General features: G+C 42.1%; 1 protein-coding gene across 1 annotated transcript; it reads right to left on the bottom strand.

Annotated features, from left to right (window-relative positions):
• Positions 1-322: 322 nt before the first annotated feature.
• LOC136471618 (uncharacterized) lies at positions 323-3637 on the bottom strand. The gene is made up of 4 exons (XM_066469370.1): positions 3507-3637; positions 3097-3269; positions 814-2983; positions 323-715 (listed from the first exon to the last, which is right to left on the bottom strand). The coding sequence occupies exons 1-4, from the start codon at positions 3531-3533 to the stop codon at positions 656-658; spliced, it is 2430 nt and encodes an 809-aa protein (XP_066325467.1). The 5' UTR covers positions 3534-3637; the 3' UTR covers positions 323-655.
• Positions 3638-16086: the final 12449 nt, after the last annotated feature.

Here is a 16086-nt window from a genome sequence, read left to right as displayed (position 1 = left end):
CATGCATGCAAAAATGTCAACTGCAGTTCAAAGTTCCATAGAAGCTATAGGAGAAATAGAATGCACCAAAGTTGTATGCAAACTATTATCATGTCAAAGCTGCCCCAAGGCCAAATGGACAACGCGAAAATATTCATTTGGCCATTTTGCGCGTTGTTCATCCATCATGACGAAATGCAAGAGGAACCAGAAATGTCGCATGTGTGCGCAGAATCTACGCCGGGGATTCACAAAGAAAAAACAGTATCTATATATATATATATAAAATATAAGCCGCAGCAGTTAGTAACTGCAGCTAGGAAACTGCATTAGGCCTTTTTGGACTTTGGTCGTCATCTCCAAAAGAGTTAATTTCACTTGAACTTGCTCCAAGTTATATGCTAGACAATTGGAGTAATACGTAATTACAAGGGAGCAACAAGCAAAGGAGATTGTACCAGAGGCAACAACAAATATGAAGGGGGATACGATCTAGTAACCTGTTGACAGTGTCACGCTTTGCGGCACTAGTACAGGTCATGACGCCCTGGACATCTGATCCTCCCAAACAACCGTCAGTTGTCTTAAGCAAAATGTAGGAGTTCAGACTTCAGAGGATGCATTTTCCTTCAAGCTGGAGCACAATGCATCAGATATTTGTCCCGGTTCACTGAAGTCATGGCTCCCTTGCAGCAGTCATCTGCTTCTGTTCATCCTCGGCTATCCTCCAAGCAGCCTGGAAAGTAGTTGAAACATTTTAGATTAGATATCAGCCTGCAAGCAGGATGTTTCTTTAACACATTTCATAGGATGTGCTTGGTTCAACAGAATTACCTTATCCCTCTCAATCTTTGATACATGGGGCTTCATCGAGTTCCCCAGACCCATTCCTCCCCACGCATCCAGAAGCTCCTTCTGTCTAGCTCTTCTACGCTCTTCGACAGGGTTCAAGCCACTAGCTGGTTTTGCCTCGGCAGCAGAAGCCAGTTTCGCCTGCTCAAGCTTGGTTGGACGCTTGACAAAGATGTCAGCCAGGCTTCCTGCAGCTTCATTTGTACATTGTGTCTGACTCTTCTTTAGCAGGATCATACCACCGTCCTTTTCATGCTCTATCTTTTCCTTTTCAAGTCTGGAGACATGTTTCACTAAGATTTGATCTAAACTATCAGAGGCTGCAGCATTGCTACAGTGTATTCCCCTGTTATCCTGCACACTTGTTCCTCCTTCTAGTGCATTCCTCTTTTCATATTCCAACTTTTCCCTTTCCAGTCGACTTACATGCTTCACTAAGACTTGATCCAAACTATCAGATGATTTGCCATTGTTATCATTCGTCCGCTGATCATGTGGCACATTGGTCCATCCTTCTCCCAGTGCATTCCTCTTTTGGTAATCAATCTTTTCTCTTTCCAGCCTTGATACATGCTTCACTAAGATATCATCTAAGCCCTCTGTCACAGTTGTGCTTTGACCAAGCTTCTGGGGATGTTTCTGCACATTGGTCCATCCTTCTCCCAGTGCATCCTTCTTTTTTTGGTAGCCAATCTTTTCTCTTTCCAGCCTTGAGACATGCTTCACTAAGATGTCATCTAAGCCCTCTGTCACTGTTGCACTTTGACCAAGCTTCTGGGGATGTTTCTGCACATTGATTTGTCCTTCACGTGCTTCCCTCTTTTCCTTCTCCAATCTATGGATTGGCTTAATGAAGATCTTGTCCAGGCCAGCATCTAATGTGTTGCCATCTATAGTACAAAATGATTTAAGTGCTTCCAGCCTAGCAGCTTCAACTCGAGTTAACCTCTTGCCACCCTGTTTGTCCTTTGCACCAGAGGGTGGTAGCTGACGTGAATACCATTTTTTGTTCTCTTTGTCTTCTTGCACACAATCATAATTATCTTTTATGTGATTGCTGTCTTTACAGGATCCCTTGGATTCACAGCTTCCCTTTAAATCACAGTTATTTTCAGCTTCTGGTTGAATCTTGTTAAATTCCAATTGTTTGTCATTTGATTTGACATCCTCGCAACTTCCTTCCACCTGGTGAATTCTTTGGTTGATCTTCTTTGCTTCAAGGATCTCCTTCTCGAGCTTAGACACATGCTTCACCAGAATGCTGCTGAGGTCTGAAGTTGATTCTGGCGCCTTTGCATTGCTGCCTGTAAATTGGCTGTGGGCACCTTGTGTGACAGACTTTACTGAAGTGGATTTTCTGCTTGCTTCTCTTGCTTCCTGAACTTCTCTTTCAAGTTTTGAAAGATGCTTCACCAAGAACTTATCCAGACTTGGTAACTCAGAAGTGACTTCTTTCTTTGGTCCTTGGACACCAATAAAACTCGCTGCAGTAGAATACCTCCTTGCTTGTGATCTGAGTGACCCAGCACCAATGTTGTTCTCAGCGCCTGTTTCATGATATTTGCTTCTTTCATTCTGAAGTGCAGCATTAAGGCCAGATGTAGCTACAATGACTGCTAAGGAGGCAAGCTCTTCTTCATGAAGAGCTTTTAGCCTTTCAAGCATAATGTTAACAACACCTATGGATTCTTGAACTTTTGTGGTATTGAAATCAGAAGAAACACAGCTGCTGCTGATGTTTTCTTTATTGAGTTTCAACACACTTGTATCTTCATTGCTACAGTCAACCAGCTGCTGTTTATCTTCAGAATTCTCACCAGTCTCTGTCAAATCAGGATTTTGGCTGATTTTCCATAATAGCTCCTTAAACTCTTCTCTCTTTGCTGAATCTGGAGAGTTTGCGAGTTGAACAAATGCCTTTTTGACTGCAGCAGAAACCTCCATATCAACCTGAAAAGCTGTCTGAAATGATGCGGTAACTTTATGGGTTGATTGTGCTCCAGTATGCGACGATGATTCCACCTCATACTGCTGATGTGGACAGTCAGGTCTGTCATACATCATCACACCCATTGCTCGAGCTTCCTCAAATGCTTCAGCCGCATGTAGCATGGCCTTCTCCATAACTTCCTCAGCATTTTTATTTTGGATCCTGTAGCAAAATAAAATAAAATAAAATAATGGATCAAGAATAATCAACATGATTAAAGAATGAATGCATCAAGGTCCAGCAAAGACACTAAAAGAGTGAGGCAGTAATCTCACCTGGCTGCTCGAAGAATTCTGCACCATGAAGCTTCAACCATAGCAGCTTTGCGAGCATCTGTTGCCTTTCTGGCTGCCTCTCTCGCTGCAATCTTCTCCCTTGCCATCCTAGTATAGTGAGGATTTGCATTTCCTAGAGTCTCATGGAGGGACGCAGTCATTCCATCAGCTTCCTACACATGACAGAAAGGCAGAGCTTTTATTTTTCATACTATTAAAAGTTTTTAAAATTTGGTTTTCCTGTTCCTTTTTCTTTTGCCTTATCTCTGGACAAAGAATATTCAAATAGCAAAAGAATTTAAATTGCACTTTTTGTAATCTTGCAATGCAATAAAAGGCACTAGAAAAATATTGAAAATCCATACTCATGTACTTGACCTGTGAGAAGCATCACATAATTCATCAAGTACCTGAAGATGCTTGATCTTTCTCTTCATGTACGATTCAGTCTTCTTCCGAGGGGTCCAGTTGTTAGGGGAACCACTTCTGCGGTTCCTAGATTTCTTGAAGTGCAATGTTGACTTATTCACAGATTTTAGAACTGAACCTCCTCCAAAATCTCTTGACCCTGGACTCTGCACGAACCAAATGCAGAAATATGTGTTACCCTTTTAACAATCATAAGGTTACAATGGAAATATTTGAAATTAGAACAGAAGTTTTGTTCTACTGACTTTCTGTAGGCTATAAGTTGAATGAGTCATCGGTTAGAGGTGAACAGACAGAATATTTAATCAGCTCACAATGTGATAATTATGAATTGTAGTATATGATCGTACATCTCAGTATCTCACACGAAACAAGGAAAAAAAATACACCTTCAAAGTTAGTAATAGTACTTTCTGGCAGCAAATGCTTACTCCAATAATAGAAACACTTTTTTTATGGTTGTGTCACAAATTTTATCTATTATATTGGTTGGCAACTACTTATTTTTTAAGAAAAAAAGGAACTAAAATAGCACACTGCCATTTCTGGAGATATATTGGTCTAACCTATATGAAGCTCCATGTCCAAATGCTGTAACCACGTTTGAGGCTAAGGAATTGGACAGTAACAAGGCAACCACGTAACTTTTGAGATGAGATGAGAAAAACATCAGTGGTTGCAACCACGTAACTGATACAGACACATGGGCATATGGCTCACATAATCTTTTGTGCATGAACATGAACTTGAATTCAAGATTAAAAGAAGCGTGCATTCACACCGACCCGTATTTGATCATCTCAAAATTAGTCTTGGTACAAAGTCCAAACCACATGACGATATCAGTTAACATGCCACAGGAAATCTTATCTTACGAAGTTAAGGGCTAAAGGACTAAAAATGGTATGTATAAATAGCACATCAAATCATTTGTAATCTAACTGATCCATCGGGTTGTAAGCTGCAGGCGTTCCTGCATAAATGGATACGAGATCACCGAGATCAACAAGGAAGACGGCTATAAGAACAGAAATAGGGTTTTGATCAGACATTTGACTCTAGCGATCTCGAGCAACTAGGAATTGTACCGAGACGAAATAATTGCACAGAAACCGGATGGATTTGGACAAGACAAATCGGATGATTGCATCACTCCAACCCAGCATCGCAGATCCAATTCCAGCAGCCGAAACCAGAGCCGCCACTCGCACGCCAAGGCCAAGCAGCGACCCCGATTAATCCGACAACAACCGCGCGAAGCCCCGAGCCGAGAACCCGACGATCCAAACAGGGCGAAATCCCCAAAGCGTTAGGTACAAAACAAGATGGATGGGGCGAGCGAACCTTGCGGGCGCTCCCGCCGCTGCGGTTGGGGGAGGTCCTCCTGCGTTGCGCGGGCGTGGGCGAGGAGCAGCGGGCGGCGCCGCACCCAACCCTGTCCCCGTCGCCGTCGGCTGCGCTGGGAGGAGGGGGAGATGAGGAGGCGGGAGGAGAGGCGGCAGCCATGGCGCGGTGGGAGAGGCGGTGGAGGCTGGTCGGGGAGGCGAGGAGGGTCGCCGGCTGGGGTATTCAAATGGAAGGGGAGGGGATCGGGGGGAAAAGTAGCCGTTGCGGACAAGATGTGACCGGGCGCGGCCGTGTGGGCTGAGTAGCACCACGGTGGATTTGGGCCTCAGAAACCCGTTAAGTTGTTGTTTTTTTTTTTCAAAATAAAAATAATGGGCCAGCAACTGCAAATTGCCATTCTAAATTATGCGGGCTGAGTAGCACCACGGAGGGTAGTTTTATCTTCTGCTAAAAAAATATTTTTTTATCGAAAATCAAATTTCTCTAATTTTAACAGCTCATAAAATACATTAAAATCTACAATATACCAATTAAATGTTCTATCAAAATATTTTTTATCCTATGAATCTTGCTTAATGTTGCAAATGTTTGTGCATTCTCTGTAAACTTAGTTATAAATAAAAATATTTAATTTAAGATAAAACTAAAATGACTGATAACTTAGAACGAAGAGTTTTAGAAATGCTTCTTGAACGTAACCGTAGAGCATGATTGAATCCTAGGAGAGATTGGTGCTCGCGGTCGCCTTTCAGAGTCCGACGCCGACCTACTCCATGCGAACCAGCAGGGCGAGGTCTGCGTCGCATGTCGAGGGGCCGTCGGCCACGCAGCAGCAGATGTTTGGTGGAGCCATCCACTCCGTCCGTCACGGGGTGAGGCCTCCACCAGTACAAAGTCGTCAGGGTCTCGTTCTGCTGAAAACAGCCTCTGGATCGGTGGTTCCATGCCGCATGAGTTGGTGCCGGACCTGATCCTTCCACAATCCAAACACGCTGTGTAGAGCAGATGATTCCCCGTCACAGTTTAGACTTTCGAGTCTGATGAAATGATTACAAGCGAAATTGAGGAACTGGCAACAGATTTGGTTTTCAGGCTGGCTGTTACTCCAAAATGGTGTAGTGTTTGTTGCCCGGCGGATTTTTGTGTGAAACTGGAGCCTGGGACTGGGATTCCAGAGTCAACGGAAAGTGGAAACAACCATGCATCCGCCATCAGGATTCAGGTTTCATTTGCAGCACGGAATATTGCAGTGCCAAGTTCTGACCATGCATTCTGCAGATTAGCACTGTTTTTTGCTGTATATATAGTTTCCTGCTGTAATCCGTTTCAGCTGATGCGATCGTTTTCACTATTCAATTGCACAATAGCGAGATAACTGCACCATCAGCCATCATGCAAAACTTTATCAAGCATGACAATCACAACATATATGATTGTTACATGTGAAATGATGACACATGCATGCCTGTTCCTTTGATTGTATTAGCAGCCGATCCTGCAGTGGATCGGAGTACGTAGAACCATCATATATATATGCCAGCACGTACACACGAAAATCCACGGGCGGTACGGTTAGCTCTTGCGGCGGTGTTAATTGATCCGGCGACCGGTAGATCAACAATCCGCTCAACTGCCTGCACGGCTACCTCTGCAACTGCATGCAGCATGCACCCTTTTGGTCCTCGTAGTATCATCAGCCGCTGCCGCTCGTTGGTGGTCGTGTACGAGTACAGGTACGGCAACCGACCATAAACTGACAAGCTGAAGGTGCATTACAATAGTACCTTTCAAACATCTTCTTTCTCGATCGTAAAGGAATTGGGGAAAAAACTAATGAGAAGACTTTTTTTTTAGAATCAAATAAGAAGACTTATTAAGAACACGGTTAATTACTAGAGCGTTAACAGGCCCACTGGGCTGTGCCTATATACTCATATGTAGTCTTGCAGGTGATTTTCTGTTATCCTTGGTAAACTTGCCAAAGAGTCTTCCTAGTGTTTGGCGCGGTCATCGTCGAGATTGGCCCTCCATTTTTCTAAACTTTGGATGCCGCCCTTCTCGTACATGTTTCTGTAACTGAAGCAAGCTTTGGCACACTTCTTCATGCCTGTACGTATATCATTTCCTCATTCCATGTGTAACTAGTTGGGTGACACTACAGCAAAAACTATAACAACATCGGTCGGTCAGTCGGTGAACGAGCAAAGGGGGAATCGGCGTGTATTTAATTAAGAAACCTCTAATATTATACAATATATATCAAATAAAAAGCCTTGCATGGATGCCACGGGCGTCCGTGGCGTCACTCCCATCCGGACTTGGCTCCCAGACCTGCCGCTTGCGCAAGACTGGCCCCAATTCTCTCTCAAAAACAAAAACAAAAAAATCTCCACTCCGCTCATCCGCCCCCCCCCCCCCCCCCCCCCCCTTCCACCACAGCGTGCTCATTGGCTGCCCTGCCATGTCCTTCCCCCACCATGCCGCACCCCATCATCGGCTATGCGCGCCTCGTCCCAGTCACCGACGCCGCTCGCTCCCTCGCCGTCCATCCCCATCGTCGTCGCACGCATCGCTGAACCCGCCATGGCACCCACGACCGGTGCTGGTAGTGCTCGCGCACCACCTCGACGGCTGGAATCGACCGGCCCCGGCCTTCCCCTCCCCTACGTTGCATATGTATGTTTCAAGCGTTTCAGACGTATGTATGTTGCAATTGTTTCATCTTGATGTTGTAAAAGTAGATCGGGGGATGCTGCACATATTGCATATGTTGCAAGTGTTTGTTCAAAATGTTTCATCTGTTTTCAGACGCATGTTGCAATAGTTTTTTATCTAGATGTTGCATATGTTTCACTCATGTTGCAACAATATGTCCCAAATGTTTCGGCTGTTTTAGTCTTATGTTGCAGCAAGTGGTTTCATGTTGGAAGTGTTTTATTTGAATGTTTCATGTGTTTCACACACATGTTGTAAGTGTATGTTCTAAATATTTTATCTGTTTCTACACGTATAGTGTATTTCAAATGTTTTTTTCATGTTGTAAGTGTTTTATGTTGTTTGTCTAGGGACGAGCCGGGGGGCGGCGGATGGGGCGCACAGCGCGCCGGGGTCCGGCAGACGGGGGTGTTGCGGTCTGGTCGCACTGGGGTGTGCTTGTCCTCAGCCGCTCGTCCCGGCTCCCGAGTGCCACTGCAGAGAGAGAGAGAGGGAATCAGGGGAAGAACCGGCAGGCGTAGAGATGGGGCGGAGTTTGTGCGTGGGACGGGACAAAGGCAGACGGGGCGGGCTACGTGGACGTCTAGTCCGGACGTTCAAGCGCTAGCCATACCAATTCCCTTTTGCTGAGCATAACAAAACTACATAGATCGGAAATTAAATTCACGCGGAGTAGAAAATAAACAAAAGGAGTAAAAGAGCGCAGCAAGTCTCCGTCTCGATCGGGTACCTGTTTTTGTACTTATTCGTATCTGTGTGGACGAGAACATAGATCATGGCATTGCCTAACCTGTCGCTGTCTGGCTTAGCTAACGTGTTTTGAGCACTTCATGCGATGACCCATCCACGTAAGCAGCATCAAGAAGCAGCTATGCGTAGATCGAGCCACATGAGAGCGAGGAAAGGAAAGGAAAAAATAGATTCTTCGTTAGTCACGGCCCGATCTCTTGGTCCAAATTCTGATTCCACGCAGCAGCAGCAGCAGATGAGCATAGAGCTGGAGGAGGTTGACCCTGGTTCGTAATCGTACGAATGTCTGATGGCTGGTGTCTGAAGAATGGCTGATGTCCGGAGGTCGACCCCGGCGGCCGGTCACCGTCGCTCGTAACGCCGGCCGGCCAGCCGGCCGCAACATGTGCTGTGTTAGTACGGGCCTGGAGGCTGGAGCTCCCTCGCGCGGCGGCGCCTTTTCCGCCTCTGGAGGTGGTGAGACGACCGCTAGTCCTAGCGGTACGGGAGGCTAATCACTACCGCAACTGCAACTCAATCACATCACAGACCGGCGGCCCGGCCGGCCACACTTGCGAAGCGATGCAATTAAGGACGGGCGCGATTTATTTTGCTTTCGATGATTCGATCTCCAAGTTATCAGCTACCTGTCGCCACTTGCCACGATAGTATATATGCAGGATCATTATTGCCACAGTAGCTTCGTTCTTGGCTGATACTGCTACTTGCCACGATGATTACAGATGCAATATATAAAATGGTCCTGCAAAACGCATTACTGTTCACCCGTCTCTACGAAATCAACAATTTACAATAGATTACAAATTGATTTATAGGAACGGCCGGAGACAGAAACCCAGCCAGAAGAAATAGATTTTTCTAAAGGCGACTCCTATGTATCATTTTTAAGAAATCAATCAAACCTAAAATAGCAAAAAAGTCATTTGTAAGACATAAATATTTTCCTCGCATTCACTCTGCCTGATTCTAAATTGAGTATTTAGGACCTAAACGAATTCAAATAAAATGGTTTCAACCGCAAAGTTGTACACATCGTCGAGTAACTTTAGTGTTTGTCGTTTCTCCAGCCGAGGTCGCTTGAAATTTTTGAATTTCAAAATGTTAGAAATTCAAACATAATTTTACTTGGATGAATGATTTTAAATGAAAAGGTTGTCAACAACAAAATTGTAAATTCCTTATATTAAGCTAGATATTTTTTCTATTTGTTTATTTTCTAACAAAATAGGCACAATAGATACTCTATAGTCTCTATCTAGATGTCATGAACTTAACAATATATATTTTTCATCCATATTCATTGTTTTTTTTTCTTTGCATGGCACTTATGTGTATCTTCAGTATGCATTTAGTTGAAGTTTAGTTTAAACTATATACGTTAGCTTTTGGTGCAACTCATATCTTATGACGTCATGATCTAAATTTTAATCTTATTGATTGCTACCAATTTTTTAAATCCCCAAGTTAAGTTAAAACTCATGTATTTATTGTATCTTTATTGTGCCTTTTAGTAACTCTTCTTTTGAACTTTTTAATCCTAGGTCAGCCTGCACCCTTAAGTACTGCGATGCATACATAATCATTTAAAATTGCACCACATCCCTTAAGATAAGTGGTAGAGCTAGTGAGACATAAGATGATGTAGCATTCTAACTTTGAGAGGATATTAATATTTAAGTTTTATAATGATTGTAAAACTTGTGTTTGCTTTATAAAAGCGAAATTTATCTCTGTCAAAAAAACCTTGTGTTTGCTTTATAAAAGCGGGATTTATCTCTGTCAACAAAAGGCCAATAAGATATAACCAAAAGTCATCTATAATAACCTCGTCCACTTCTTCTCAAAATATTTGAATTTTCTTATCAAGAAATTATATGTGTCTCAGCAATGATTATATTATCAATATAGATATGTCAAACATTTTAATTAAATGTATAAAAATATATATCTAAGGAAACAATTCATAAATTATTTATTTATTGCTATTAAATGTCGTAAAAATATAATTTTAAATAATTTGTTAGTCGAGCCGGTCTCGGTAAGACGATTGACCGTATTGGGTTGCTAAAATTAATTACACTATTACCCACATGGCTCGTCCTGCAGACAAGTCTCGATTGCCACCACCGCCCCAACTCCAATGTCAGATGCGTATGTACTTCATTCGTAGCGTGTCTGTACATTGCTACAGGATATTTAACAATTTATATTAAAAGCATACTGATCGTACGATAAGATAATAATACTGTAAAAATTAAATATTAATGTTAAAGTTATAGTTAATCCAAAAAATAAAGTTTATGAAATTAACAGTCACGGAGAGCGCGGCGTCATATGCTTACAAACTTTACTTTATAGACCTTTCTGTGATGCGTCTAAGATAATGTTTTATATCGGGAGGAAGAAATCTGCGATATCCATTTCTTTCGTGCGTCAATAAATCCACGAATAAGTTCTGCCGCATCTCTATACCATCATGTACACATGCTCGAGTATATATGCCAATATTAGTGTCTGTCGTATGGGTAATACTGCGTCTCTTAAAAAATCTTCCACAAAAACTTAAAACAAACGTATAAATATGTGTGGCTTTTGGTCTATTCCACGTAGACATATACTGTAGAATAAGATATCCACTTAAGTGTCTGTGGCAAGATTCACGATCAGCGATATATAGAAATAGTTAAATCGTAGGTATTATTATTGCAAGCCATAGTGACTCTGAGTTAGTTACGCATCTATGTCCTCTGCAATGTTTTCTTCCCGTCTGAATTTCTATTTGAAGACATCCGCATTCCATCCAGGAATATGTACATTCACCGCATCCGTGTACTACAAGGTAAATCCAAAAGTGTACCTAACATACATCAGCGCTGGTGTATCTTTACACCAGTCTTCAATAGGTCTAGGATCAATTATGATAAGCATCTTCTCCTTTTGATCGAAAACATAAAGCATATACTTTCGAACGTGCAGCCACGACAAAAGAAACTACAAATATGGTAGCGTTTAGAATAGTATATAGGAAACAAGTAATAAAAGCAGGAGCAAGCAACTTACGTATCTGTATTATGCTAAGCTGTATTCCATATCCTCACATACACCAATCGCATCAGTCATTTCTTTCTTAGTGTATTTTTACGGTATTCTGACATTTTTTTGTTAAAGCACATATTTTCTGGAAGAGAAGGATATTGAGAGTCAGGATTAGTATAACGTTGCCTATTTTATACAATTAGGAGAACAACAAATAAGATAATATAATATAGCACGATAAGAATTTTAAAAATATGCTTACACAGAATCTCAAGTCTATGTGATGCTTTGTAATACTATTGTATTTTTTCATTGTATTGTACTCTCGAGCTGCCTAAAAACGGACACCTAAGTTAAAACAATTTTCAAAGACGTCTCGATTGTTCATTAACAACTCTTGTAGGTCCTTGACACTTAGGGTAATCATGGAGGGATGAAAACCTTTAACCCAAGACTTTCTGCAAAGCATTAGACACAGATGATGGTTTTCGTCATATAAGATAGCACACTATTATTAGTAAATAAAGTAAATAAAATAAGCATGTAGCTTACTTCAACGCCGCTTCATCCTGAATTGCCATGACGTAATCACACAATAACTCAGTCATCTCTTCCTTATTCATTGGCATGTCTTTCATGGCCTCAAATGCCCAAAACTCATCAGGGTCTTGGTTGGCATGGACTTGTGGGGATTTATTCTGAGTTTGTATGTGTTCAGGGGTGCCCGTTTGAACCACTAAGCATTCGGCCTCCTTATAATATTTTCTCTTTTTCATGGACACTTGATCAGTCATCTTTGGATTCTCTATTATGGCACAGTCGCTTGGGCTTTCAATATTTTCATCCCTATCAAAATATGGAGTACCATTTCATTTGTTTAACTCTGACGATAGCAAGATCGTTGTAAGCTTCAATCTAAATTCTTTTATATCATCCTGCACGATAGTATGAACCTAATTAATTATTAATTAAAAACCCACAGCTAGTGCACACTCATAACTTGTGGTAAGACGCATAGTTTAGATTTCAGTTAGTCCTATTCATTTAAAAGAGAATACATTAAAAGGAGCTCAATTAAGGTGTCCATGTTTATTGGGTTCAGGCATCTTCTCTTTAACAGTACTATCTTGAACCTTGTGATCCCAATAGGATGTAGAGGAGAGCCAAAGCACATTACCTATAAAGCAATAAAAAGATACCTAAGTATAACCAGAACTTAGGACAACACTGAGTTATGCAGTTTGCTTCTAGCATACTAGCTTACAAAGATGCGTCATAAGATAGCCACATCAGAATATAGTCTTCTAGCTTACCAATACCGACTCATATCCGGAAAGCCCATCATATTTAACTTGCTTTTCTTATTCAATCCAAACCCAACCAACATTTCACTACAGGAATGTTCTGACATAAACAATACCTGTCTCAGGGCATGCTTGAAATGCTCAACCAACATTTCACCATACCATTTCTGAGTGCCGAACCTTCTCTCTATTAATATCAATAGCCAAACAAATTATATCAAGAACTACTTTTTCTTGCAACAAACTGGCTAAATTTGTGAAACAAAAAAAATAACCATAGCAATCAAGGATACAATATATATATATAGAAACAAATCATGGATACAATATAATAAGAGGTCATCTCTCTCATGTTAGATATGTGCTACTTATTTTATCAGGGAGGACTAAATCAAGCGACAGGAATCTCAGTACCTGAATATCTTTCTTGTGCTCTTAGAAACCTGACAACATTATGCAAGGCTGCAGCTAACTTGATCGAATTTCCTTTGTTTTATGAATCCTTTTATTCACTGGCATAGTTTTCTGCTTGCTATTTCTGAAAGCATGATAGGCTACTTGCCACTTATTTTACTAATCCACAATTAGTAACAAAATAATTTGCAGGTTCCGTTCAATTTTCTTTAAAAAAAAAAGAAAATTAACCAATAATAGCCTACTAAATTAGCTTTCTTGAAAGATTTTGGAAGAACATGGAGATAATTATAAGAAAGAAATACCAATAATTGTAAGAACGACGATGGACAGTGAAGCAAAGGAATCTTTTCGTTGTGCGATAGTAATAGATGATGCTCTGTGTCCTTATTCTTTGTGCGATGTTCAGTGCCAACAAACAGATAGTATACAAAAAAAATACAGAATAAATGATGCAGATTTCTAGCCATTCAAGATTTTTTCTCTCCCTCACTATTCAGATATGAGCAGTGAGGACATGAACCAATAAGCATATATAAATGCTACTATAATGAAACTATTATAGTATTGCAATGGATTGCAGTTCAAGTACCACCAATTTCTAGCAAGTCAAGATTTTTCTTTCCCTCACATATACAACACACCTGACTTATGCTACCATCCAGATATAAAACCTTAGCACAAGTATTATGCAACATTCTGAATTTCTGCATGGCTGGTGAAACAAGCGCCATCATTTCCAAACTTGTATATAAAAGCACATGCTATATAATCTAACCGACAATGGTTAAAAGTTTGCAAACATCCAAAATATGAAAGAAATCGCTACAGCATACTGATGTGTATCAGCTCGCAACATACTCGAGACAGGAGCACTAATAGTTTTCTATTTGGGATTTCTAAAGAAATTAGCCAACCTGCAAGCTTCTGATAGAGCTTTTCTCAATGTGTCTCATATTTCTGATCCCAAAGGCAATAAGTATAGCCACCCATAGATCCATCCTCAAAACTTAGAGCTTCTGCATTTCCTTGTATCCAGCTGAGAGAATGTTCCTCGCTGTAGCTTGAAAATAAGAGTCAAGTGTTGAACAACAGAACCCATGCTTAGGTGTCAAAATATATTAAAACATTCATGTTTGAGACCTCTTTCTGCAGCACGCTTCTTTCCAACACTTGGCATGTTTGGATTAATGTCACAAACATAAATGCAGGTGTCTTCTTCGTTATTAGTAAGAGTACCCTGCATAGGAGAACAAATTGGATCAAGCAAGCTTGAGATATTTTACCATCAAGTTCGAGGATGGGCATTAAAAATATTTAAAATCACGATGAATTAAAAAAACTAATAAGAAACTGAAGCAAACTACAACACCTAAGCTAACCTTCATACATATAAAAAAACTATAGGAGGAGGTGTGCCGCGGAGGAGTCCAGTAGCCGCTGCCAAGTCCGCATTCGCATATGCTCCTTTTTCCTTCGCCTCTGCTTGTGACCAGGCAATGGGCTCGTGGATCCACGACAATAGGGAGAAGTGCCCAAACAGATAAGGGGCTCGCTTGCCTCCCGCCGGCCGGGGTCATTCGCCTGCCCTACCACCGGCGGGGGTCACCTTAATCTGTTTTGCTAACAAAAAAGGCTAGAACTATTAGATAATGAATCCAAATATTTATTTAGGCCAGATAGCCAAACAAAAAATCAATAGTATTTAATGGTGTAGCTTCTATTTCATCCAGACTACACAAACACTATTCTAAACGAGAGTCAACCTAAACTGAATGATGAGGCCAATTTATGTAATTGATTCTTGTGTAGGCAACCACAAAAATCAGGAAAGAAAATATATGATATATTTTGTACAACTGTTTTAGGAATAAAGTGCATTAGTGGAAAATAATTTTCCAACCTCTCAGAAACATTTTATCAAACACATGAAGTGTGGATTAGAATTGATCCATTTCAAATGATTTTTATGAATATGTATGCACGTGATAGATCATTAACCAATTTAGTAAAACAAGAAGAGGAGGAGAGGGAAGACATGACCTTGTATATGTTCAGCGAGTGAATTGGTGTCATGCTCGAGTGGATCTTCACCCCCCCCCCCCCGCAGGCAACCATGCAAAAATTGTGGCTTCGTTAAGATCATTCAATTAATCATTCATATGAAAATTGAGGAAAGGATCAATACCTCATGGACACTCATGGTTGAAGGGGAGATGCAGGCAACGGGCAAGGCGACGCTGACGTAGACTCTACCACCGTCTACCGTGTGCTTAACACTGCTGGATTCGAATCGCATGGTGGGGGAAGGATTGCAGTGCATCTAGAAGGGTGAGGGGTGGATCTGAGGGTGCCGAGGAGTTAGCCACATGGAGAAAGCTGGAGGGAGCGCCACGGGGGAGAGGATCCAAGGGCGATTAGCGGTGGCCCACCACCCGCACCCTTCCCCACCCCTCTCACAATGAAGAAGAGGGCTTGAGTCCAAGGGCAGGATTCTGTCATGCCGAATCGGAGCTCTAGGGGATCTAGAATGGGAGTAGTGGTACCATGGTTCGCAGCCATGGAGTAGGCCGTCGACGAGGCCGTCCACGACATGCACGCATCCCTCCCAAACCTCCCGAGTAGGAGAGCACCCGGCCGGCTACGGCCGCCATGGCAGGGGCGCGGCGGTCCTCCCCCGTCCTGGCCGCGACCGCGACCAGGCAGCAGCGACCGGTGGAGGGCCCCCGTAGCGGGCCGTGCGGCCGTCGGGATGCATGCGATGGTGGCGGCGCGAGACACGGTTCTCAGCAGGCCAATAGGATTTCTAGCGTCTTCGTTTTTCTTTTTTCTTTTTTTTTCTGGAGCCAGCAGGTTTCGATCGCGGGTGGGCTTGCGGATGGGGCGGTTTCGATTGCGGGTGACTCACGGGATCGCATGGGGAGGTGACGGTAGACCCAAAACAAATATCGCACCAAAAAATATCCACGCTTTGTTCTTTTTAGTTGTAGGAGAT

Source organism: Miscanthus floridulus, chromosome 1 (genome assembly GCF_019320115.1).
Source record: "Miscanthus floridulus cultivar M001 chromosome 1, ASM1932011v1, whole genome shotgun sequence".
NCBI lineage: Eukaryota > Viridiplantae > Streptophyta > Magnoliopsida > Poales > Poaceae > Miscanthus > Miscanthus floridulus.
The sequence above is the reverse complement of the archived record's forward strand: the minus strand, read 5'-3'. Positions and strand labels throughout refer to the sequence as shown.